This window comes from Conger conger, chromosome 1 (genome assembly GCF_963514075.1).
Source record: "Conger conger chromosome 1, fConCon1.1, whole genome shotgun sequence".
In the NCBI taxonomy this organism is placed as follows: Eukaryota; Metazoa; Chordata; class Actinopteri; order Anguilliformes; family Congridae; genus Conger; species Conger conger.
In genome coordinates, this window is record NC_083760.1 from 72334120 (window position 1) to 72361494 (window position 27375).

Below are 27375 nucleotides of genomic sequence, written 5' to 3' on the forward strand. Positions count from 1 at the left end.
CTAGCTATTGGCTGTGTCCTGGGTGCCATCATTGTAGATACGGCACCTGAATGGGCTGTGAATTAAACTCAGATCTAACTGAGCACCTAAGAATGCTGGTTACTCTTTGCTGAAAAATGGTCTTAGCACATTATTCGTGGCACTTGGGTCCTACATTTTTGTGATCATTTTTTCAAGTCAAACTTTGAGACTATTCTTAGGAGTAATTCTGAGTGGCTTTAGACAAATCACCCTAGGTATTCCTCTGTAAAATGCACCAGTCAAAGCTAAGATCCAATAAAATGAAAATGTCCGTGGTTGTAAACTTTTTATTTATGATTTAACAGTTAGAAATGTACCATCTATCATTTACAAATAGATTGCAAAGCCTTATTGAAGTGCTGCCAAAAATAATGTATCAGCCACCGAGTAAAAAACTGATTAACCCTTTCAGTCCCAAGCCCAATATGAAGTGGCTCCACCCAAGAGGTTGAGAAAGTTGAGACTTTAGTTGGGTTTTCACAGGGGCTGAAAACAAGAGTATAGCTGTCCTTTTGAGTGACTGAAAAGGTATTAGGTCGAGAGTGCTTTTGGAATTTTACACTAGTTACACCTCAGTGCCATAAGGCAGTCTTGGCACTAAAAGGGTTAACTGCACTTTCACTGTTTGTACAAGCATATTATGTATCCACAATTAGGAATTCCCTCAAATGTATCTCTAATTACATATTGATACACTATGATGGGAATAGTTTAGAAGAAATTGGTGCAGATACAGTTCATTACTGGATCTTACTGGATTCATTGTCTTCTGTAATATTCCGTTTTCTTCCTTGTTTTTGTAGTTTTAGTTTTGTAATAAAAAAAGAGCAAAACAGCCACTTTCTGAATTATTCAGTGTATTTCTAAATCACAATTAATATTGAAATCTGTATTTACAACATAAAGGAAATTTATTTTAACACCCTGATCATGAGTAATAGCTAAGTCTTCTTCATGGCTTGGCCTTGAATCCTCATGAAGACCTGGACAAAATGAAAATAATATTATTATAATATTATTTAAGGACATATCACATCATAATTCATATGAACCAACCAGTTTGTAATTCTACATTTAACCGCTTTTTAGCAAGTGGTGTCATGTGATAATTCTTACATCAATCTGAGGTGATGCTCTGATTCTTTTATCCAGTTATTTTCACATTGGACAAATTAAGAGCGTGTTATAATGGACACAATACTATGTATAATTATTCATTCTGAGACGGGTGCGTGGGGGTTGGACCCAAAATGCACGACTCAGAAACAATAATAGGATAAAGTCCCGTCAGGGCTTTATTCGGGACGAATCCCAGGAGCGTAGTCAAAACAAGCAAAGTCCATACACGTAGATCCAGCCAAACGAAACAATAAACAAACAAAAAGCACGGTGCCGAGGGAAGAGGCAAACTCGTAGTCGGTAGACGTGCAGGGAGGTCCAGTAGCAGGAGAGCTGTCAGCGGGGCAGAAGTACAGGCGGACAGCAGGCAAGGTCGTAGTCGTGGGCGATGCGGAAGTCGAAACCATAAAACGAACAGCGAGGCAAAGGTACAAAAGACGGTAGGCGAGGACGTGGTCAAAAACAAACGGTGGTCAACGAAACAGAAATCAATAATCGGTAACAGGCTTGGATCGTAACGTGTAATCAATGCCAGTCAATGCTCAAGCGCTGCTTTGACGTACAAGAGGCAGACAATTTCGCAACGAACAGAAGCGCGACTGGGCTATAAATGCAGGTGTAGACAGGTGTAGACAATTAGTTAGAGAGCAGCAAGGGAATGGAAAACAGGTGCGATGGATGACAAGTTTAACAAGGTAATTAGTAATCGTTAGTAATAAACCTATCCTGCCCTAGCATTAGTAAATTAGTAAATGATATGCACGAGAAACGTAAGGTAACATGAACACATGATTAGTTTGTTAGTTCTACCCAATCCTGATCTAGCGTTAGTAGTTTTAGTAAATAGACAAATGGAAACAATTAGGGTGTGAGTGACAGAAAGAGAGAGAGAAAAAGCCGGAATGCAAGGTTTGCGGAAAGACATGTAAAAGTGTATGTTTAAACAACGACCAGTCGGCGTAACAAAAAACATAAATCAAAAAATCACACTAAACGAACTAAGACGATAACCACTCAGCATAACAAGGTAAAATAATCGTAACGAAACATAACTAGACATGACGAGGAAATAAATCATAACAAGAAACAACAACATGACGAACCTAGATTAACATAATACATGATAAGACAATACGTGACTAAGACAAAATGAATAAACATAAAACATGGCAGGACAGACCTGAAACGTGACACATTCATTATGATTAATTATTACTGGGGCAGGGCAAGACAGTTAAAACCCTATACTCTCCTATTTTGGAAAGCAAAAAAGAAAAAAGCATACACCTGACTGATAATAATACAAACATGTTGGGCATTGAGAAAAATAGAGAAGTTCAGAAGTTCAGTGGGCGTTGTGCATATGAGGTACGTCACTAGGGACATTTTCTTTTGCCAATATATCTATTACATGGTGGAGAGGGCTGTGTGTCTAATACATGAAATATGCTGCAAATCTGATTCATAGAAAGGCAACAAGAATATATGTGTGCATAGGTGTAAGCATTCATGTACATGTACAGTGACCACCGTAATTCATTGGACAGTGACACATTTGTAGTCATTTAGGTTCTGTACTCTAGCACTTTGAGTTTGAAAGGATACAATGACAATGAGGTTGAAGTGTAGACTGTCAGCTCTCAACAGATCAAAAGCACTCTCCTGGATGCAGGTGTAGATGTGTCAAAGTCTACCATATGTGGAAGACACCAGCAGAATTACAGAGGGTACACTACAAGATGCAAACCGCTGATACGACTGAAGAACAGAAAGGTGAGATTACAGTTTGCTGAAAAGCAAACCCCTTACCATTCATTCTTATGCTCACAATATTGCAGAACATCTCTTGTTAAATGCAGTCCAAAGGCATTTTGTGTCATTCCAATGTTTTTGCGATTTCGCATGAGATGGTAAATGATAGATACATAAGCTTTGCCCAGGGGTTTCCAATTCTAGTCCTGGAGATCATGTTTGTGCAGGTTTTTGTTTTCAAAAAATACCAAATGGTGTAAATGTTAAGGCTAAATGCGAAGCTTGCAACTTGCTGTCTGTAAGTTTCATAATAGCTTTGTGCCGCAGAACACCAACCAACAACCCTTTTAACTTTTCTTTTCTTAAAATATCAATAAAACCAGCATACCCAGGGGGCCCAGGACCGAGTTTGGGAACCACTGCTTAAAGGCTTGAAACTCACTTCCTTTTTTGTGATCAAATGTTTTTTATCCAACAAAAATGTTAAATCCAGAATATTTTAATTAAAACCTCTTTTGCACTCAGCAGCCATACTTCCGGGTGTTTCAATGCTTAGGTTGACCGAAGGTGTGCTTTCCAGGATTCTTTTTTGAAGATCATTTCCTGGTCATGCTGAGAGACAGTGCTCACTAGCCCCACTGCGGCTGGCTCCAGTATAGGTCATTCAGACCTGTTTTAAATGTAAATAATGGTAGAATTGCGTTCAAAATACAAAGTGAATATTTTTTCCTGCAAGAATATTTTGTGGCAAAAAATGTTTTTTTATCATCTAATGCCTCCCCATGCTAATATTGTGTTATTAGCACAGGACAGTAATACTTTGTGGATGAATTAAGGACCAATTAATACATCACTCTCTCATACCACAAGCTGTAGGCTATTCTTATGTGCCTACATGATAATTTAGCCCTTTCTCACTGATGGAGGTGTATGTTGTACATGGCTTGCAATATAATGTCCCATCCCTCTCAAAGATGTGAGGATATACTTTGCCTTCCAAGCTTTGACAAAGGTCTGCTTTTCTTCGTTCAGGTTTGGCTGTGCCTGTGTCAGTACCATCGTGTGAATCATTTTATGACGTCAATGGGTTGTTGTTTGACTTTTTTTATTCAACAGTAAATTTTGTTTGTTTCACCATTGCAGTAACTTACAGCAAGCTGGTTGTGCATTTGTGTCGAAAGTGGCTACAGAACGGTAAGTGCAACTACATATCTTGCTGCACACGCATGTTGGCTAGTTCACAGTAACTTTACAGAGGCAACAAAATAATATGTTGACATTTTATTAAAATGGGATTTTCCAGTTTGGTATGTCTTTATACACTCAGTGACCACTTTGTAAGATATTTTGATACTTATTTTTTTAGACTTATTGGTCTTCTGCTGCTGTAGCCTATCCTCTTAGAGGTTTGATGTGTTGTTTGTTCAGTGATGCTCTTCTGCATACCACTGTTGTAATGTGTGGTTATTTGCATTATTGTCACCTTCCTGTCAACTTTGACCAACCTGGCCCTTTTCCTCTGACCTCTCTCATTAACAACTTGTTTTTGCACGCAGAACTGCTGGATGTTTTTTGATTTTAGCACAGTTCTCTGCAAACTCTGTTGTTCATGAAAATCACAGGAGATGAGCAATTTCTGAGATACTAAAAACACCCTGTCTGGCACCAACAATCTTTCCACCAACAATCAAGTCATTTAGATTGCATTTCTTCTCCATTCTGAGATTTGGTTTGAAAAACAGCTGTATCTCTTGACCATGTCTGCATGGTTTTATGGATTTAGTTTCTGCAACATGATTGGTTGATTCAATATTTTCATTAACTAGCTGGAGTACAGGTCTTTCTAATAAAGTGGTCGCTGAGTATATATTGTTATATATAAATGACAGGAAAAAGCGGTTGCCAAAGAAGGCAGCCAGAGGCCTCAAAATGGTTACCAATTGCCCAATGGTTGCCGAGGGTAACCGTTAATGTTGAGCCCTGATCTTTTGAGTAGATCATTGAAAATTAAATGATGAGACTAGAATGGGTGTATATCCATTCTAGACGCTTTGGATAGCCTAACTAATGCCTGTTGGTTTTCCAGTCTTTACCCGTCTAGTGGCAACTGGCATGGAGAGGTTGATCCAAAGGACAAGCGCTTTACACAGCAAGGCATTGGTGTTGGCAGATCCATCTTTGTACCATCTTTGTCTATATTAGACGTTGTGATATACACTCACTGAGCACCTTATTAGGATAACACTGGTTAGGGCCTCCATTTGCTCTCAGAACAGCCTCAATTCTTGGATTCCACAAGATGTTGAAAACATGCCTTTGAGACTGTGTTCCATGTTGACATGATTGCATCATTGTGGCCATGAAGGGATGCACATGGTCAGCAACAATACTCAAATAGGCTGTGTCATTCATACGATGATTGATTGGAATTAATGGACCCAGAGTGCCAAGTAAATATTCCCCACATCATTACACCACCACCACCAGCCTGGACTGTAGACACAAGGCAGGTTGGGTCCATGGATTCATGCTGTTGGTGCCAAATTCTGACCCTACCATCTGCATGCCTTAGCAGAAATCGAGATTCATCAGATCAGGCTACGTTTTTCCAGTCATCAACTGTCAACAACAGTTTTGGTGAGCCTGTGCCCACTGCAGCCTCAGCTTTCTGTTCTTGGCTGTCATGGTTTGCCTTGTGTCACCCCCGCTGCTGCATTTTAACATTTTCCCCTTATGCCTTCCAACAGGTTGATTGGTGGGCATGGTCCTTCCACAAGCGGCATCTGGAGTGAGTTTAATTCCGGGTTAAAGGAGCTCAAGTGTTGCTGCTTGGGGGGCAGTAATATCACACCTGTCGTAGGACAGACGGTTTTTGTTGTATTTTTGCACCGGCAACATTGTTATTCTGACTACATGCAACACCACAGTCATACTGATCTCTCATACCCCATAATAACTTACATTGAATAAATAATTGGTTATCTCGTAAGCCTGTTGTCGCATGTCTCATTTTCCTGTTCACGACTAGAACGAGCCAGTCGTAACACTTGCTAAGTGTCACATTCAGGTCTCCCTCGTGCAGTGGATAATCACTGGGTAATCGGGTAAAAGGTTTACCAGATCTAAATTAGCCCAGTCTTTACTAGACTCGCTGCTTGTTTGTTACTTCTTCATTGAGCTTTAGCACTGTTAGTCTTTTATTTTTGTTTGAGCACAAATGTCAGGTGTGGATGGAGTAGTATCATTTACCCGTGATGATATTGGATCATGTATCATCAATCCTTCATCATCTTAGGGGAATGAGGACGGTCCGCCTCACCTTCATGTTCACATTATTTTTGGTACACAAATGTCAGACACTTGACATTTGGTGTACGGGATTCCTCTGGGAATTGATCTGGGAATTGAGACACTGTCAGAATCTTCCTTCTGTCTAGGCCAAGTGTTAGGGTGGGAGTTTATTGCACCCTTTTGCTGCACGCTTGCACTCATATGCTGTTCATCCACTGAGTTTATTTTTCACCTTGTGTTAATGGCTACCTTTGTCAAGTAAGGAGCGGTAGGCTGAGTTTAAAGTGGAAGTACTGAGGTTTCGCTTGTAATTAAGATGATTGGCTCAGGATGTTTCCAAGGCTGACAGCCGCTTTACTTTTGTTTCTTATAGCGAGTTGTCTCACTTTTCTCTTGTGGAAGACGTGACCCATTGTTAACACACAGCCATGACCTTCAAACAAGCTACGATACAGAGCTAACTTTAGAAAAATGATCTAGGATTAAAAATGCCTAAGTTATTTATAAGGACGGGGAATGCGGCCACAATTTTGTGCTGAACATGTGGGTGATTGGCATTGGCTTGATTTGTTTGTTCAAGTTGTAATGTTAACGTAGCTAGCTAGTGAGCTTGCTTGTTTGATTTTTCTGGTCAGATTACCTGTGATCTGAAGTGGTCTGAACACACTTTAATGTGTGAGGATGGCTGAAAATCCTTAATGTCTAGCCATTCTTCACCTGTGTTTAACTACTCAACACCTCTGTTTCTAGTCTTTCATGCTAGTTAATCCAATGGTTGGTCCACTATAACATTAAACGCTTATCTTGGTGGACCTGTTGGCTTATTGCATGCATCTAGCATTTTAGCCACAGTATCTACTGTTGGGATTGGGAATATCCCACATGTGGAGAACCGTACTAGGGCCTATAGTCTTCCTAGCATTGATTAACAGTGCCCTCCAGGACGGAACAGACCACAAAAAATATTTATGTGGATGATATGACTTGGGCCCAGACCTGGACATCCCAACTACCCTGTACTCTCCAATAGGCCCTGAATGGTTTTGATATCTGGGTGGAGGAGCAAAAATGAAACTCAGCACAAGGAAATGTAAAGTTTTACATGTCACTAGCATGAGACATACACCAGCCCTGCCGACTCTTTCCATTGACCAGAACATACTGGAAGCCTGTGACACAGTCAAAGTCCTGGGGGTCACCATCCAGTCTAACTTGTAATGGCACAGTCAGGTGGAACACATTTTGACCTCAGCCAACAGGAAGCTTTTTTTCACTGTGTCGCCTGAAGAAATTTGGTGTCCAAGACTTCCATCTACACAGGCTACGTGCATCTGGTGCTGGAGTATGCAGTCCCCTTACTACAGCCCAGGCTAAAAGACTGGAAAGCACGCAGAAACTAGCTTGTAAAATCATACTTGGCCAGAGGTACTCAGGGCTCTCAACAGTTTCTTGGCTTTGCCAGAAAGCTGATTAACTTCAGTGACTGGTTAAAAATCCCCTAGATATGCAGACTCAATGCGTATCCATAAATGTAGCGGATTTAAGATTTCAGATTTGTGATATGAGATATTTTAGCCAAGATAATTGCACATTTAACACCAAAATAATCATGTAAAGTGTTTTTAGTGTCAATTGTCTTTATGAGCCTGAGATAATGCTGAAAGGTCAATAAAAGTAAAATAAAAGTAATACTGGGTTTTCCCCTCATCCTTCAAGAGGGCTCTCATATAGAGCTGTGGTGGCACAACAGGTTAAGATGCACACCGAAGACCGGGGTTTGATTCCTGGTCCTGCCAAAAGCCACGTTTGGCAGGCTCATGTGGAGCGGCACAATTGGCTTGCTGCTCCAGAGGAAGGGCCTTGGCAGGGTTAGCAGATCGCTGTGCATAATAGCACCCTGGGCGCCGTGGAATCACAGTCACGGTCACGAACATGTGACGAGACGGATTGAAGATGGTGTGTTGTTCTTCCTTTGGGCCGCCGAGGGGTGGGCTATGAGCTCTGTACCCCAGCTAACACTAATTGGATTAGATTGCCTACTAAATTGGGAGAAAAAGGGAAAAATCCTAAATAAATTCATTGAAAAAAATGTTTTAAAGAGGGCCCTCATGACCCCACTCCTGAAGAAGCCCACTCTGGACTATCATACATAACAACCGGTGGGTATCTGTACATTTTCTATCCAAATAACTTGCGCTGCCTCTAACCAACTCTCTTCTTTCTTTTCACAGAACAACCTGCTGTTTGGCTTCAGACCTGGCCACTCGATGGAGACCCCTTGTCACAGGGCTTAGTTCTCAGGCTGGTACAGTATCAATCCCGCGTCCCCTTGTCACAGGGCTCAGTCCTCAGTCCCATCCTCTTCTCCATCTAGATCCCTTGACCCTGTTATCTCTGCTCATGGTATGTCATGGTCTCTGTCCGTATCTCTGCTTGCCTGAGAGACCTCCACAGCTGGATGGACAATCACCATCTAAAGCTCAACCCTGGAAAGATGATGCTAATCTTCATTCCTGCTCTAACTTCTTCCTTCTCTGATTTCACTATTTAAGATTAAAGTACCAGGAAATCTTGGCAGAAAGTCTGGTTGCCTCTGCTAGGAAGCTGAGACTTGGTCGTAGGTGGATTGTCCAGCAGGATAATGACTCCAAACATACATGAATCCACACAGGAATGGTTAATTAAAAACCTGAGTCTCTGCAATGATCATCTCAGTCTCTAGACTTAAATTACAGACTCTAACCTTATTACAAATTATAGGAAAAGTGTCATGGCTGTCATCTTTGCCAGGGATGTTTGTGCAGTATTTAACCAGAGTGCCAATAATTGTGGAAGTTGTTTTTGGGGAAATATATTTTTTTTATCTGAAAAAATGCAAGACTTTGATTGATCCCATTCCATTCCATTTGGTTGATCATTAATAAAGTGCACTACTTTACACATGTTGGAAAATAAATCTTATGTCAATAACTGTATTATTTTTTTGTTTACAGTGTTTATTGTGGTTGCCAATAATTCTCGAGCCCACTGTAAATGCTATTGAGAGATTTATCATGTTCCCATTTTTATATCTTTCAGAACACATTATATATATATATATATATATATATATATATATATATATATATATATATATATATAAATACAAAATCTGATGGAGAATACCACATGACCCAGACTGTTTGGTGCATACAATACCTCTTTTAGTTGCAGTTATTTCCTTTTATGAGGAAAAAAGTTCCAACTCCCACTCCCAGCAGACCCAGGGTCAGTCCGATTCCACAGAACACTGTTGCTCCCATGTCTGATTCAGTGTTAACTTCAGGCTCTGTGTGAAGAAAGGACTTTCATTCAGGCAAAATGCATCCATGAATAACTTCAATGTTCAATTTCTAACAACAATCACTGTATATAGAGAGCCTTTCAAGCAAACCAATTTTAATAAGTTTCCAAATTTCCAAATACACATTTCTGAGATCAGGGTTATCCCTGAACCCTATTTGCATTAATATATTCTTAATGATTAGACTACAGATCAAGATCAGGGCAAAATGGGGTCATTCATGACTCCATCTCACTGCATGCAGCTATACACATGAATACAGTGATATCTGGGTCCTAGTGATGAATATTGTGGGCCATTCAGCAACAAATCATGCAAGGACAAAAATGAGACCTTCCTCGCGATTATATAGAGGGAGAGCTGGTAACTACGACTGTAACCACAGAGCAATGAACCGTTTACAGTATACTGTACCATATACATCAACTGCTGTACATACAGGTTACATTCACATTGTGTTCACATTACATATAACTACTATCATGGATTTTTGGTTTTACTGAACACTATAGGGTTGGGAGAAGACCATATGCTTGTGGCAGAGAAGCAACATTTACAGCTGAACAGGGGACTGCTGCTGTAAACATAATCCTTGAAAACCCTCTGGCTGAAAGACACAAGAGACAAAAAATTACTACTGTCTGGCCACAGTCTTTTAAAAATCAAAAACTGAAATTTAATTTAAAGAAGTATTCAGACCCTTAGCAGTGGCACTCCAAAGTGTGTCTGTTTCAGTGGCAGTGACATAGGCAGTGCAGCAGCTGCACTGGGGCCCGTGGTTTAGGAGGACCCATGTCTTTCCGTGTCTTATATCAGTACGTCCGTTTTTTACAGGTCTTTATATTTTAACCACTCACTGGAAAATAACATTTGCTGTGACATTGTTGTGGGTTTATATATCCTTAAATAAGCAAACGCATCTCGGTCATAGTTATTTTACTTTCTTTGAAGAATAGTGATCATACCAGTTTCTGGATGTGATGCTCTGACTTATGGTAGAACCTATGCACTTGTAAGTCGCTTTGGATTAAAAGCGTCTGCCAAATGACTAAAATGTAAAATACCAAAAGTGCTATGTATAAGTAGGTTAACACATCAAGGTGTAAATACCAGGAAATAAAAGCTGAAATTCTGAACTCTTGTCTCGTGTTCATCTTTTTATCTCAACCCCAAATGTATTCAGTATATTGCAGAAACAATGGCCTTGCTGTTCCAATACCTTTGGAGGGGACTGTATATGTTATAAATTAATTTAGTTCTGTGCATATTAAGTGATATAACTGGGAGCATCTTCCACTTAGAAGTAACATCTCCTGGATTTCAAAATACTGTCGCAGCAGGCCCACAGTCCTACATAATCAGACTGAATTCAGCTGTATGTAACTTTCACTTGTAAACATCTCTCATCATATCATCTGTGCTTAATTTCAAGTAATTACTTGGATTGGTTGGATTGGATTGGTTGTTTGGCACATTGCTTGATTAAATGGCTATTGACCTCTTGTTGACAGAGGACTGAAGTGCCTGCAAGAAAACAGGTGGAGACACACTAGTGGCCCAATTACACATTCAGTCTCATGAAAAAACATTTTCATATCATGAAGATTTATAATACAGTATTTTTGGTACATTAGGTGGGTTCCATCGGTTAATGGCCAATGGGTTTAACAAGAACAAAGGACATAATTGGTTTTGGCTAAATAACAATATGGCAGACGGTTGATAAACTTTCTCTTATTCCTCTTAAACAGCCCATTAAAATACGTTTCTGAAAACATTTGCAGCAAGAAATAATTTGATCTGAGTTCTATGAGACAGGCGCTGACACGCACTTCAACCCTCTCCATAGAAAATTAATGGAATGTGTTGTTTGCATGATTCGTACGACAAGTTGGGACCACTTGTAAATTATGTTCCTACCTGAGAACAAATATGATAAAATGGGAGAATCTGCCAAGTTCTCTTAAATCATTTGTACTAGCAATTTAAGAACAAGTTCTTGCATGAGGCCCATTATTCTGATACATTCGTGTACATTCTAATGCTCAAGAAGCTTTACAATTTGTAGCATTTGTAGAGGGGGTGCTTGCCTCACACATATTCTGACTACCTTTCACACAGGTGCTTCTTGACCATCATTCTCACTCATTACCGACATGGTGACTGAAACGTCAGCATCTTTTTACACAATAAACAATTCTGAATCCAAATCACAGGAATATATTGTTAAATTTAAAGGCAGAATAAAGGACCCACCAATGATTAATTATTAATATTTCTAACTCTTGGCTGAAGAATTATGCCAATTAGCAAATCTAGGTGAGAGTATAACATGTACATTATGGGGGGTCCTGTTGTGTAGTGGTTACAGCACATGACTGGGACCCGCAAGGTCAGTGGTTTGATCCCCGGTGTAGTCGCGATAAGCTCAACACAGCCGTTGGGCCCTTGAGCAAGGCCCATAGCTCTGCATTGCTCCAGGGGTGCGGTCCAACTGTATGTCACTCTGGATAAGAGCGTCTACCAAATGCAATTAATGTAATGTAATGCAATTATTGTAACAGGTACAACAGGTGGCGACATGGCTCAGGCAGTAAGAGCAGTCGTCTGGCAGTCGGAGGGTTGCTGGTTCGATCCCCCGCCGAGGCTGTGTCGAAGTGTCCCTGAGCAAGACACCTAACCCCCAAATGCTCCTGACGAGCTGGTCGGGGCCTTGCATGGCAGCCAATCGCCGTCGGTGTGTGAGTGTGTGTATGAATGGGTGAATGGAGAAGCATCAATTGTACAGCGCTTTGGATAAAGGCGCTATATAAATGCCTGCCAGTTACCATTTACATAGTTGTCTATTTTCTTCCTAAAACCTTTGGTAAACTTACCTCATGGCGTTTCTCATAACCATAAAAAAACTGACTTTAATCTATTCGATTGACACATATAACTCATTGTCTGCTTGCTTGTATTAACATTCTGTGTTTTTTTATTCATTACATTACATTATTGGCATTTGGCAGACACTCTTATCCAGAGCAACGTACAGTTGATTAGACTAAGCAGGAGACAATCCTCCCCTGGAGCAATGCAGGGTTAAGGGTCTTGCTCAAGGGCCCAACGGCAGTGCGGATTTTATTGTGGCTACACCGGGATTAGAACCACCGACCTTGTGTGTCCCAGTCAATTACCTTAACCACTACGCTACAGGCAGCCCTATTCATTATTCATTAGTATCATCTGCCCAATGCCGTTTCCTAACATGGTGCACCTTCTTTAACCACTTTAAAATGTTAATTTACACATTCTCTCATTGTTTTATATACTCCTTTAAATGATTGTGCTTTGTAAATTAAAAATGTGTTTGTTCGAACCCTTTTTTCCCCAGAAACATTTAATTGTTAATTGCATGGCTACCACGTGTACAAGCCACCCACCACCCCCACATGCACATCTCCCCTGCGCCCACACAAAAACATTTGAAAATACATGTTAAAACTCTCTTGGGTGATTTGGAAATAAATAATTGGGAGGACATTCTGGGCCTTTTACCACTGCATGCCATTGCCTTAGCATCCATTTTTACAAACCTATAATTAGACTTACCCATTGAGGCCTGGAAACTGTTTTATGTACCATGTCGTAGTTAATACTGAGAACATATACTAATCACAGGGAACAGGAATTGAAGTGTGAAGTGATCAATACAGACTGTTTCACTATGTTATAAATGTTGTGTACAAATATGCACTTTGTCAAGAAGATTCCAAAATGTGTTGCCTGAGAAATCCTACCACTAATTTTCCATTACACTGGATCCTCACCCCAGATCTTGGTTAAGGGATCTTCAAGCCCCTTGTGCTCCACAGTGCAGGAGTAGACATCCCCCTCCTCAGGAGTGATGCTCAGAGTGGAGAACTGTTGATAGGTAAAATCACGGTTGGGATAGTAGCGGCTTAGAGTCACTCCATCCTTCACTTCAGCATTATTCTTGGTCCACGTCATTTTGACAGGAGCGGGATAGAAATTGTTCACGAAGCATATCAGGATGTTCTTCTTCCCCAGCTCAACTTCCTCCCTTGCATAGACTGTGCTCTCAGGAGGATCTGTGGAATAATAAATCCAGGTCATATCTCAATTTTCAAATCTAACCCAGTCAGCAATCATCATTTGGTCATCAATATGGTCACCACAACAATTTGGTCATGTGATTGAAATTCATGAATTCAGGTTTGCAGGACCCAATGTAGACAAATCATTCAATCATCAGGTTTTGCAGTGTTAAATAATAACTGGAACATCCTAGCAACCAAGTCAATTCCACTAAAAGCTCAAAGAGTGGTCATGACATTTCACGTTTCAGGTACAGAAAGAGAAAAACTACAGGTATCAGGATCAACATTGATGCTAGCTATGCACCAGCATTAAACTGAGTAATGCACTGTTTAATGGACAGGGGAGATTGACGTTTCAATGCCAAACAACGTCTTCCTCAGACTTCCTCACACTATTTTGTCTCTTGTCCCTGTGAAGTTGTCCTGGTAAGGAATCCACTCTCACAGTCCATTTGTCCTGGTTGTTGAGCACCTTTTTTAGCTGACTTGTAGTGCATTGGGTGTTTTCCTTTATGATGGTAATTATACTGTATATTGTATGTTTATCAACCTCTCACACTAAATGTGTCACTGAAGGAAGTGTGTGCCAAACTGAAAGCTGGAATTTTGCAGTTACCAATGGGTAGACCATCAAATATTACATGGCAGGAATGTCTAAAGTATTTTATGCATTTTTAACTTAACTTAAAGGAGCTCCATCATTTATTATGGTACTCAGAATAAAAGAACAAATAAACAAATAAAAAATGTTAAATAACCATTCCATTCCAAAATAGGGCTTTTATGGTTTTTAAGTTTTGAAATGGGAATATATGATGATAAATATAAGGTGCAGTATGATGAGTCACCTCGTCTGTTGTGTGCAAGATATGGAGTTGAAAAATTGAATGTATGGAGACATTTGACATTGACCCAACATCCATTTTGACATACTGATCCAAAAGCTTACTGTAGTTATAGATGATAAGATGTCTTTATTTTGTATTACTTTAGCTGTGTGCACACAACACAATTACAATTCAAACAATGATAAATTCTGTTGGTGTCAGAAATGATGAGTTCTTACCTATTGCCTCAGGTGGGGATTTTTGAGCTTTGACAGACACATCCAAGTTATTAAGGCAGATAGCATGCGCCCCCTGTGCTTGTTCATACCAGCCTTCAGAATGCCCCAACTTATCAGCAAAGTCAGGCAGGGTAAGAATGATCTCTTTGTTTTTAAAGTCGATATACAATATCTCATCTCCATCCAACTCCAACTCTTCCTCTGGAGCAGTGTCATTGGTGTTGCAGACACGAGCTTGGATAATTATATGACCTAAAAGAGAGAAATATAAAAAAAAGTAAACCTTGCATTTTCAGAGATTGTTTGCCATGTCAATATCTGTATCACATGCTCCTCTTTGTCACATCATCAATAAGCATGTTTTAAACTCTTACTGATATGCTGATGGTATTCAGATATGTCAGCACCAAATCCACCGCTGCCCTTCCTCCTCACACACTCCTAGCATGTATTCAAATCATACAAAATTGGATGTCTATCAATTTCATGATGCTAAAATTTGGCAACACGGCATTATTGCTGCTTGCACCAAATTCCAGCCTCTCTGAGACCACTGAATTCTGTTTTTCTATTGATAACATTGTTTTTTTCAGAATCCTTAACTTTATGACTAACCGCGTTCTTTCACCTTGGTGCTTGTCCTTCCTCCCCCAGTCTGACTGATGCTGAAACTCTCTTACATGCAATAATTTCCTCCTGCTAAGATTGCTGCAACACCCTTTTCTCCACGAATGCCAGTATGCCTAGGTAGGTAGGTAGGCTCCTATCACATCGTGCACACATTACTAACTGTCCATCAATGCAAGTTCTTCATTATCTTGCTCCACCCTTACCTCTCCAAATTAGTATTTCCCTATACTCTCACTCAGACCTTAGGTTTTCTGCAAGTGGCCTGTTTGAGCTCCCTAAAATCATACAATCCACTACAGGTGGTATTTTGCTCAACCATTTACATTCATATTTAAAACCATATTTATTGTTCACAGTGCATTCAGTCTACCGTTACATTGCTTATCATAATCTATTTAAACTCATTATATTCACTTTTACTTTACATTCATCATAGGCTTTATCCTCCAGACAAACATGAAGCTACACATTTGTACGAACACAAAATATAAGTGCTCTAAATGACCCACAAAAACATCATAGTTAAAACAGGCAGTATTTGAATTGCAGGGTATGGATACATGGTGCTTCTTCATTGCTGAACCTGGAGCTTTTCATTGTTATTTTGTGTCTCATGGTTTGAGCCCCATTTGAATTTTCAGAGAAGCCATGGATATACACATACGAAGTAGATCCACATACAGTTGAGTTGAAAATTAATTTAAAAATTAAATGTTACAGCACTTACGATCAGCTTTAGCAAGGACATAGACTGCTCCCAACAGCACAGCTGTGAATATGGAGTGGTTCATTTTCAACTTCAGACAGCACAGACTGGCTCTGCTCTGGTCCTGTGTCTTTTGTGAATGTGCAGCAGCTTGTGTATACACAGAGTAGCATATGTGTGAAGTGAAACTACTGCCTGACCCCCATGTAGTGTCATTATTTATTCACACATAACCAATCAAAAAAAAAAGGCTGCCAGTTGCTAGGGAAGGTAATTTCTTTGAACGCATTTGAACAGAGATTTGCACTATGTTATTTCAATGGATTATCTGTATTACTAAATATTAATTATTTTCCTGGACATGCTCTGAGAAACATTTTTAAAAATAAGTGAAGAGGAACTCCATGTTTTTGGTTGACACATGGCTCTGGTTTTACTATAGAATTCTGTTTGTGCAGTCAGTAAAGTATTGCTGAAACTCAGTCTCAGTTGCATTTATAACAATTCCGCAATGTTTACCCCACAAACCGATCTGCAATGGAATGGGGACCATTCTGAATTTCGACACCTTATAAAATGTTCAAAAACATTTGGTCTAAATATTATCAACCATTAATTATAAACCCTTAATGTGAACATGTGAAATATAGATTAAGCCTTAAAATAAAACAAATAAAAAACAGACTGCATCACCTATTACCAGGGAAATATTTTTATGAAGTAGGGAGGACAATAATGGACTGCACTACGAGGTGCAGCAGTGCCACCTATTGATATTATATATATATATATATATATATATATATATATATATATATATATATATATATAGATTAGTTCAAACTGTTTATTACAATGGCAAGAGAGAAGTGTGAGAAGCTCACAAATGTGACCTCAATGTAATAACATCTAAAGCAGGGTTGTCAAACTAAATTCCCAGGCGGTTGTAGTGTATGAAGGTTTTTGTGGGTTTGTCAATCAGCTGCCAATTAAGGCCTTGAGAAAAAGGTGTGTGGATTCTTCCAGAAATCAATGAACTACCAGTGCTGAGAATGCCCTGAAGCCCTCCGGGACTAGAATTTGACAACTACATCTTTTGCAGAATTCACTGGAGATAGTGAATTACTGCACTTTGTCTACAAAGCTGAATCTTATAGTTTTCACATTGTATTATTTTGACCTTTTTTAATTTGACCTCAATTTAATCACTAAAATCTAATTTGCAATGGAAACCTGACATGACAGCAGCTATAAGCCAGTAGGCTGCACAGAGATCACATAAAAAAATAATCAGAATTCAATCAAACAGATAAAATAACTTAACAACCATTGATAAATGAGCATAATATAGATATACCATTTTTGTGGTGTTGGTTTGTTGGTTTCACATAATTCAACACACATATTGATACTGTATGCCCCCAGTTCTTTCTCCGAGACCTGAACATGAACAGTAATTACTGCAAACAAATAGTGCATACTTTTTATTGCAGTTCCCTCTTGAATGTTCACCCCCATTATTGAAGGTACAGTGTTGCATAGTCAATTAAAAATATATTTAAACAGAATTGTTTTATATTACTATTCAAATAATGCTGAGTAATGGAAAGGTTCAAGGCAGAGAATGCTTTATGTTGTAATGGGGGGACTAATGGGGGGACAGCGGTTTCTGTAAAATGGTAAACTATATAGTCAGATGGGGGGGGGGGGTGGACTTTTCATTCTATTAGTACATGTACAAATAACATCCCCAAACCACTGTGCATTCTGTCCAATCCGTATTGCAATGAAAGTAAAAAGTACCATCATGTGTTGTCAGGTGATGTGCTCTGGAAAACGGATACCTGTGAAATTAATACTAGTTCTACTGAGAGTTAAGGAGTTTCTCACTGTACAAATATCTTGTTTCAGTTTTGTTTCTGGATTTCTAAACTTGTTACCATTTCAGATAAAGAAGTATAATGAAATATTTAAGAAAAGTCTGGGTGGACGCTAGCATTATAAATTACTGCTAGAACTTACTTTTATTTCAGCATGGTATTTATTTATTTAATAATTGTATTTGTTGAGAACATTGAAAAGATCAAATATAGAGGCTACAGAAAGCACTGATACTTTTTCTTATCTACTCACCACATTCTAGATTTAGTCTCATGCTGGCCATTTTTTAAGTTTGTGTTGAGGGTTGTCTTTAGATTTTTTAATTCAACAAGACAACAATCCCAAACACACGAGTAAGCAAGCAATATCTTGGTTCCAGGCAAAAAGGATTGAGGTAATGGAGTGGCCAGCTCAATCCCCCGACCTCAATCCCATTGAAAACCTGTGGGGTAATTAAAAATGCAGTTTCTGAAGCAAAACCCAAAAAATTCACAGGAACTGTGGAATGTAGTTTGTTCATTCTGGGCTGAAATACCTGTTTATAGGTGCCCAAAGTTATGCAAGGTTATGCAATTAAATATCTGTTCAGTAATTTAAAGTGAAGTTAAATCTTGAAAAATGTATTCAGTTTGAAGAGAAAAAATTTTCAACACTGCACATTCGCTAATGCTTTGATTTGGAATTGAATGTGTAATGTTTCCACTACATTTGAAATATTGAACAATTAAAAAGCAATTAAAAAATATTCGCACTTTATTCACTTAACGCACTGCTGCTATTTATTTGAACACTACTGTATCTGTCTGGAGCTGTTGGCAGGGGAAAGGGAGTCTGTTGAAATAGCAAGGGGGCAAAGTACAATGTGATCAGAGTGACCAGGAAATCTCCGTGAAAAAACCTCTGCTCAGTTCCAGCGATGGTATGTTTATTTACGATATTAAATATGAAATATATGTACTTAATTTTAATCTAAGATACATGCTATACGATTACCACACCCCTCTGCCTACCTACTATACACTTCATTTACAATCCATTTATACAACTGAATATTAAATGAAGCAAGAATACAACATAAGTGTTGCATAATTTAAGTTTTTACCTTAGTGGGCCTTAATGACATGTGTGTTAAAATATTAAACTTAGCAGATGCAATGCAAGTATACATATTTTTGGTAAAATTCTTATGCACAAGCTTATTGAGCATGTTTTGTCCCCAATTCATATCACTTTTGAATGTTATTTATCTTTTAATTAACAGCCCCCTGTGACTCAGACCATCAACCTTGCAGGTACCAGTATATACCATGTATACTATGTATATACCGTAATCACTACGCTACAGGCTGGAACACTACTGCCCTTTAGTGGAAAGATTTGCAAAAAGAATATGCTGAATTGTAATTGCTAAATGTGTACAGTCATGCAATTTTGTGGTAAGCCACAACTGTCTTTTCCAGCTTCTCAAACAATCAACATAAATATAATCCTTTTTTTTTTGCACTTATAATTGAGAGCATAAGTCAGTGTGTATCCCCTTATTTGAATATAGTCAGAGTAGGGGCAGCCAAATCAAATGGCCTACAGCCTTGTGGTTAATTTGCCTGACTGGGACCTGGGAGGTTGGTGGTTCAAGCTCCAGTGTAGCTTCTGGACCCTTGAGCACCCTGGACTCCCACATTGCTCCAAGACAGATTGGCCCAGGCTTAGTCCAATCAAGCTGCTTTGTAAGTTGTTTAAGTTGCTTTGGATAAAAGTGCCCCCTAAATAACCAATGTCTTTCTCCAGTTCTCTAATCTCATTCCCAAAGACTCAAGTGAAATTTAAGGAAGTGAAAGAAACTAAGCTCTTCTACCGCTCCTCTCAGAGTACAGAAACTGCACGAATCAGGGTAATTCACGATTCAGGGTAATTCATGATCTCCTCCAGTCAGGTAATGCTGGTAACATTAACAATTTAATTTATGTGTGGGGCGACATTGGCTTGGCAGTTGGAGGGTTGCAACCCGACACTGGGTGTGTCGAAGTGTCCCTGAGCAAGACTGTCACTGTCTTCCTTAAATTTCACTTGAGTCTATGGGAATTAAATTAGAGTTCTCTTAAACAGTTACCTTCCACTGATGTGTGAAGCAGTGCCGTTCCAATAAATTATATCTGTATCATTATAGCAAAATACAGTAGACTGTGATGTTCCTTGCTCCCCTTTTTGTTCATTTTGTTTCCCTTTGTTTTGCAGGAGCTGGCCAGGGTGAGGTACTGTTTTTAATTGTAAGCACCTGGCTGGATGATTATGATTCTTAACGGATCATTCTTATGGACATGTGCATGCTTGACAATTGATGAAATCATCTTTTAAATATTTTTTATTTTACTTTACAGATTTTAAGTTATTATTTGTACTTGCTTCATGATGTTATAAGGTGACCACTGCCATCTAGTGGTTACTTGTGATTATTACAATACACAGAGAAATCAGACAATTAGGACGAGTTGACTTAACTGTATATGCACCTTTAAGATCTCCACGCAGATTTATTGGCAGACAAAATTACTCTTTAAACTAAGATATATTGTTCATCTATTAATCTGGGCTCAAAAAAGAAATACCCAGGCATCATAAAGTAACCAAACTCAGTTGATTTATTCCACTAGATAGACAATTTAAAAATAACCACTTTTGAACTACAAACAATTTAAATACGTCATCTTAGTGCCCATAGACATATAATAAATACTACTTACTACATATCTGATATTCTTGTGCTAATATAGCAACCCTAACACCTATACCCAGTCCCGATAAACACACAAGAGCAAGGTTTAAATAACACTTCTCTTTAATATGTAGTCTTTCTCTGAGTTTTGTGTCATTGTCATAGGAAGTAATCAACGAAAATAAGAAAAACAAAATGCAGAAAAAAGAAGTAACTTTCACTTGGTAGAAACATGCTGCTCAGAAAAATGTACAATGTTTTTTTAATAAAATGGTTAGCACTTTCATACCTTTTATTTGTACGGATATTCCCTCTGGGGCCTGAATCTGTACATCACATAAAATGTCCCATACCTCTAACTGGGCCATAAAAATAAATTAAAATGTTTGCTCTCACAGAAACATTTCCACTTGCTAATTTCTTCTTCTGACTGTTCAGCCACTACTGTCCTGATGAATATGCCGCTATACAGACAGGTATCATACCTCATCCATAAAGTGAGACCAGCAATTCAAGAAAGAAATGAATAATAATTGGATCTTCTGCAAGGCTATGGTCCAATTCCCATGGCCAACACAGTGTACATGGAAACAGTCACAGATGCGGTGGCAGCTGTGTTTAACTCAAAGCAGTAATATAGTCATTGCCAAACCTGAAACAACTCTTAACTTCACACAATATGTAAATATTCAGTAGAGGGTGAACAACACAGGGACTCAGATTACTCCAAATGGCTGTCTAAGAAAAAATACAATTTTTCACACGTACATATTCCAAAATGCTATGGAACCCCTGTAAATGGTCATCTGAACCACTGTCAGCATAATATGTGTAGATATGAGTGTAATACAATGAAAACTGCTGTTTTCAATGTTTAAGATGTATGTGTGATTAATTATGTGTGTGTAATTATTTGATCCCTTGCTGATTTTGTAGGTTTGCCCACTAACAAAGAATGGAACTGTGTAGAATTTTGAGGTACATTTTAACATTGAGAGACAGAATATCACAAAATAATCCACAATAACAACATCATATAAATTTTATAAATTTAATATCATATTTTCACATGAAATAAGTATTTGATCGATAGAACAATAGGACTAAATACTTGGTGGAGAAACCTTTGCTGGCAAGCAACGTTTGTTGTAGTTTTTCACCAGGTTTGCACAGATCTTGGGAGGGATTTTGGTCCACTCCTCTTTGCAGATCCTCTCCAACTCAAAGCTTCAGCTCCCTCCACAGATTTTTGATGGGATTTAGGTCTGGAGACTGGCTAGGCCACACCAGGACCTTAATATGCTTCTTTTTGAACCACTCCTTTGTTGCCTTGGCCGTATGTTTTGGGTCATTGTCATGTTGGAAGACCCATCCACCACCCATTTTCAGTGCTTTCACTGAGGGAAGGAGGTTGTCGCCCAAAATTTCCTGGTACATGGCCCCATTCATCCTCCCCTCAATACGGTGAAGTCGTCCTGTCCCCTTAGCTGAGAAACACCCCCAAAGCATACCATTTCCACCTCCATGCTTCACAGTGGGGATGGTGTTCTTGGGGTTGTACTCAGCATTTCTCTTCCTCCAAACACGGCGAGTCGAGTTGATGCCAAATAGCTCTATTTTGGTCTCATCTGACCACATCACCTTCTCCCAAGCCTCCTCTGGATCATCCAGGTGTTCTTTAGCAAACTTCATACGGGCCTGTACATGTGCCTTCTTCAGCAGAGGACCCAGCAGGATTTTTATCCTTCACGGTGTAGTGTGATACTGATGGTTCTCTTCGTGACTGTGGTCCCAACTGCCTTCAGGTCATTAACAAGCTCCTCCTGTGCAGTACTGGGCTGATCCCTGACCTTTCTCATGACCAACACCAAGTGCAATGTTCCTACAGCACACACAGAACACAGCTTGGCCCCCTTAAGGACACTGCATTTAGCTGACTTTATGGTAATGTGCCTTAAGATATGCACTGCCACAGCAGCAGGGAAAAAACATGGAAAAAATATATACTGCCCATTGCCTTTGCATCCCCACAGAAACTGCTGGCCTTTCCATTGGCTGCTAGACTGCCATAACCCATGGCAACCATCCTACATACCCCCTACAACACTGGGCCCATAGGAACAGTAAACCACAGTTGTCTCTTGAAATCCAAGGCCATGGGCTTCTGTAAAACATATGGATTTTATCATTAGACACTTTTTTGCCAAGTGCTACCATGGAGAGCAGGGATGAGCTGATCGTTCCTGCTTTAGCCATTTCTTCTGCCTGGTGGTCTTGGAGAACTCTCAGCTCTGAGCTCTGCTGCCCACTGACACGCATGCTGCCCACTGACACACATGCTGCTCACTGACACACATGCCCACTGACACACATGCTGCCCACTGACACACATGCTGCCAGCATGGGAGCGCTTGCACCACAGCACCAAGTCAGCCCAGGTCGATGGAGCCCTGCCATTTGTCCATAGGCCAGTGGGCAAGTTTCTTAGCAAGAACTCTGGCAAATATTGCACAAACAAGGCTGCTACCTCTAGTAACCCAAGGCAGTATTCAACTTGATTAACCCCTCTGTGAAGAATTACATGGATTTTAAATGGTGATGTTGGAAAAAATAAAAATAAAAAATAAAAATAAATAAAATTAAGTTTTCTAACAATTAGCCCCACTGAAGCAGCCAACAGAGCGTATGACCTGATCCACTCTCTGGTGCTTAACTTGGCTTCCTAAAGGGGTTGCCGTTGGGAAGTTGAGTCAATTTTAGCTAAAGCCTCGTGAACCAGACAAACAAACAAGACTAAACACAAGAATACAACGCTCAACTTCAAAATAAAACTAGAATGGAGTATATCTTACCTCGTCAAAATAGAACTCTTCCCTGCGTGGTCTCATAGTGAGATATGTACCGGTCCGATAGCGCCTTTAGCTATGAGAGGGGAGAGAGAGGAGGAGGTTGAAATGGAAAAGGTTTGAAGGGCACAATTGGTAAAAAAAAGGTCAAGCCAGATCTAATACACTGAAATAACCATGGTAGTATACAAACTGAGAAGGCCCTCAACAAGGTTAAGCACACAAACTCTGAAACTCTGAACAGTTTACTCCTTTTGACACAGATTGCATACGGTGTGAAAGGAAGAAAAAGAGCAAATGATTACCAAAAATGTAGGAATGAAGCATAGTGTGAATAAAGAGAGAAAGACCAGAAGACTGGATAAAGCTGGCTATGATGATGATGATGATGATAACTTGCCTTTTCCAGATCTGCAGTCACTGACTCAAAGCCACTAAGCAGCGTAATGTCAGCGATAGCCATGCCAGAGAGGTTCCTGCTCAGGTCATGGCTGAAAGATGGATCACAAACCCATGCACAATGACCAGCACATCACATTTACTGAGGATCAACTGGCGTTTAACCAACAAACACAGTACAGTATGTAATTAATAATGGAAAACACATCATTATCTTGTTTAAACTGTCCTCTTGATAGTCACCTTCTAGTGTGACTTTGCTTGTACATGGTGGAAATTTTCGTATTATCCTTTTAACAAAGCTGGATCAACGCTGAGGTCAATATTTCTCAGAATTGAACCTAAAACATAATAGAAATAATAAACTCACCATAGTAGAAAAAGGTATGGTGGAGACAATTTGCAAATCACCGTGGCCACCATTCACCTTCCCATGCTTTCATTCACCATTCATAAAATTGTATAGAGACAAGCACATCGAGCGCAGGGCAAGGCAATATAGGGTAGAGCCTGTACACCCAAACTAAATATAATTCTTTATGAGTATCAAATAACGTTTCAACCCATAGTGGATCTGACGAAGATCCACGATGGGTCGACACGTTTGACTTGATGAAGATCCACAATAGGTGGAAGCGTTTTACTTGATGAAGATCCACAATAGGTGGAAGCATTTGACCTGATGAAGATCCACTATAGGAGGAAATGTTTGACCTGATGAAGATCCACTATAGGTGGAAATGTTTGACCTGATGAAGATCCACAATAGGTGGAAGCGTTTGACCTGTGAAGATCCACTATAGGTGGAAACGTTTGACCTGATGAAGATCCACAATAGGTGGAAACGTTTGACCTGATGAAGATCCATTATGGGTTGACACGTTTGACCTGATGAAGATTCACTATGGGTCGAAACATGGGTGTGCAGGCTCTATTTTAATTCATTCACCATTCTCTCAATGATTGAGTACTCAGTGAGGGAAACTGACCTGACACAGACCACATACTCCACATCTGTCTTCTGGTTCTCATCAGTGTTCCTCCTGTGTCTACTGCGAGAATCAAACCACTCTATCTTTGAATGGGCGATGTCTCTTTCCTCCACCTCCTTCTTTCTCTCCCCTTCTTCATCATCCACATAGTCATAGTTATATATCACTTCACCTGAAGAAAATAAAGGAACAATAGAAATAGAAATGTAAATACAGTACAATACATGCCAATAATGCTACTCATTTTATAGAATTTTCAAGTAAAATTCATTTTATAGAATTTTCATGGATGACAGGCTGTGAAATCTAATCGGAGAATAAATCAAATCACATGGGATAGACAGACCACATATTTCAATTCAATTCGCTTCACTGACACACATGTTTTCAGTAATAATTACTAACTTCTCAGACATATTAGGAATTCTGACTATCTATGCATATTTCATACAGATTAGCGTATTTTGGAAATGTCACTATCAGTTTTATCCCACTCTCACCTGTGTATTTAACCTTGCCCTGCACCGTGATGCTGATTGACAGAAACTGACAGGTGTCCTCAGGCTGAAGGGCATGATTTGCCATCACCATCTGTCAAACAGACCACACACACATCGATTTTCACTGACAAAGATATTACATTACCTTACATTATAGGCATTTGGCAGACACTCTTATGCAGAGAAACGTACAAAAAAGTGCATACCCATTACCAGGGACAAGTGCACTGAACAACAGCAACTACCACTAAAAAAATAGAGAAGACTCTAAAGTAGAGTACTCTACATCCATAAGCATGTGTATGCATGGGTGTGCTGAACTGGTGTCTTTAAAAAGCACTGTATGCCCACTGCAAGTTGATCATTTTTGGTCTGTGCTCAAAAGGTAAAAAGGGTCATTCAGTCATTTTATTTATTATTAATTGTTTAGTTATGGCAGATTTCTGTACAGAAATATTACCCATAGTTTATGTCCTGCCATGAAAGCAACAGCATTGCTTATGGAAGAACTAATATTGCAATGTTGGTCAGCAATAAATAAGTGTTTGTTATTTAAAGTCATAAGAAGAAATTCCCTAAGGGTTGCTTCTCCCTGTGGTTGCTATTTTATTGTCCACAACAACCTCCTGTTGTTCAAATTATGTTTCTACAATCATTGGTTGGAAGGTTATCGCTTTGTGGCTTTGCATTCCATTATTTGTTTTACTTCTCAGTTGTTATTGTCTACAAAAATGAAAATGTAAAAATAATTCCCAGCAAATGCTTTTAATAGTGGAATCTCATTGTGTGGACAGCAAATAACTGCCTAAGAATGAGTGAGGTAGTCTTTTCACCTTAGCAGGTTCAACTGTTTTGCTGCATAATGCACATTTTGTCACAAGGTATAACTCTCTGACTGAAGTCATTGGCTTACAGCAAACTAGAAAATGAGTACACTGACTGAATGACCACTTTTGGCTATCATAAGTTGCTCACTCCTGATATTACCTTGTCTTGTGATATATTATGTTACCAAGCCTGCTGTCTTTACTACACCTGACTGAAATGCATCATCAGTGTAAACATACTCAGCGTCCAAACATCCAGAAATTCCTTTTCTGCCGAATCAATGTTTAGGGATACACGGCAACAAACATACAAACCGCAAATTCTATCAGTTGAGATGTACACTGTGGCCACAGCAATTCTGCGGGCAAAAACACCTTGTTATTGAGAGAGGTCAGAGGAGAAGGGCCAGACTGGTCAAAACTGAAAGGTAGGTGAGAGTAATGCAAATAACCACACATTACAACAGTGGTATGCAGAAGAGTACCTCTGAACACACAATGCCTCAAACCTAGAGGATAGGCTACAGCATCAGAAGACCAATAAGTCTAAAAAATAAGTCTAAAATAATTACTTAAGTGCTCACTCAGTGTATGTGCGAGCCATAGAATTTGTATAAAGGTATGTTTATGCTTATGGCTCATGGGCCTACTGATAATGCCTTCTCCTTCAATGGGCTGGAGTCATAGTATGGAGACATAGTAATTTTATTTTTAAATAATTACAATATAGAGACTGTACTGTTGAGAATTGTGTTTCTGATGTAATAATAATATTAATTTGTATAGCACCTTTCTTACACCTTTTTCTGCTCTGACATTTTGAACTAATATTTCTACATTTTGGAAATGGAATGGAATGCATACAAGGAGAAGCACCTCATACCTACTGTCAAATATGGTGGTGGGTTTTTTATGTTTTGCTGCCAGTGGTCCAGGGGCACAGTTTAAAATCAATGGTACAATTCATTCAACGAAGTAGTGGGAAAATCTAGTTGTCTCTGTTTGGAAGCCTGGTCATAGGTAGATTGGCCAGCAGGACAATGATTCCAAATGTACATCAAAATCCACACAGACATTGTTAAGTGAAAATTCCAAGTTCTGCAATGGCCATCTCAGTTTCCAGACTTAAATACCATCAAAAACCTGTGGTCTGAACTGAAAAGGGGGATTGATAAGCTCAAAACCC

General features: G+C 39.3%; 1 protein-coding gene across 1 annotated transcript; it reads right to left on the reverse strand.

Moving 5' to 3' along the window:
- Positions 1-913: 913 nt before the first annotated feature.
- Positions 914-25447, reverse strand: LOC133131108 (H-2 class II histocompatibility antigen, A-U alpha chain-like). The gene is made up of 8 exons (XM_061246296.1): positions 25363-25447; positions 24860-25034; positions 23872-23962; positions 20915-20951; positions 14696-14947; positions 13339-13620; positions 9382-9511; positions 914-1004 (listed from the first exon to the last, which is right to left on the reverse strand). The coding sequence occupies exons 1-7, from the start codon at positions 25445-25447 to the stop codon at positions 9387-9389; spliced, it is 1047 nt and encodes a 348-aa protein (XP_061102280.1). The 3' UTR covers positions 914-1004; positions 9382-9386.
- Between the last annotated feature and the right edge of the window lie 1928 nt (positions 25448-27375).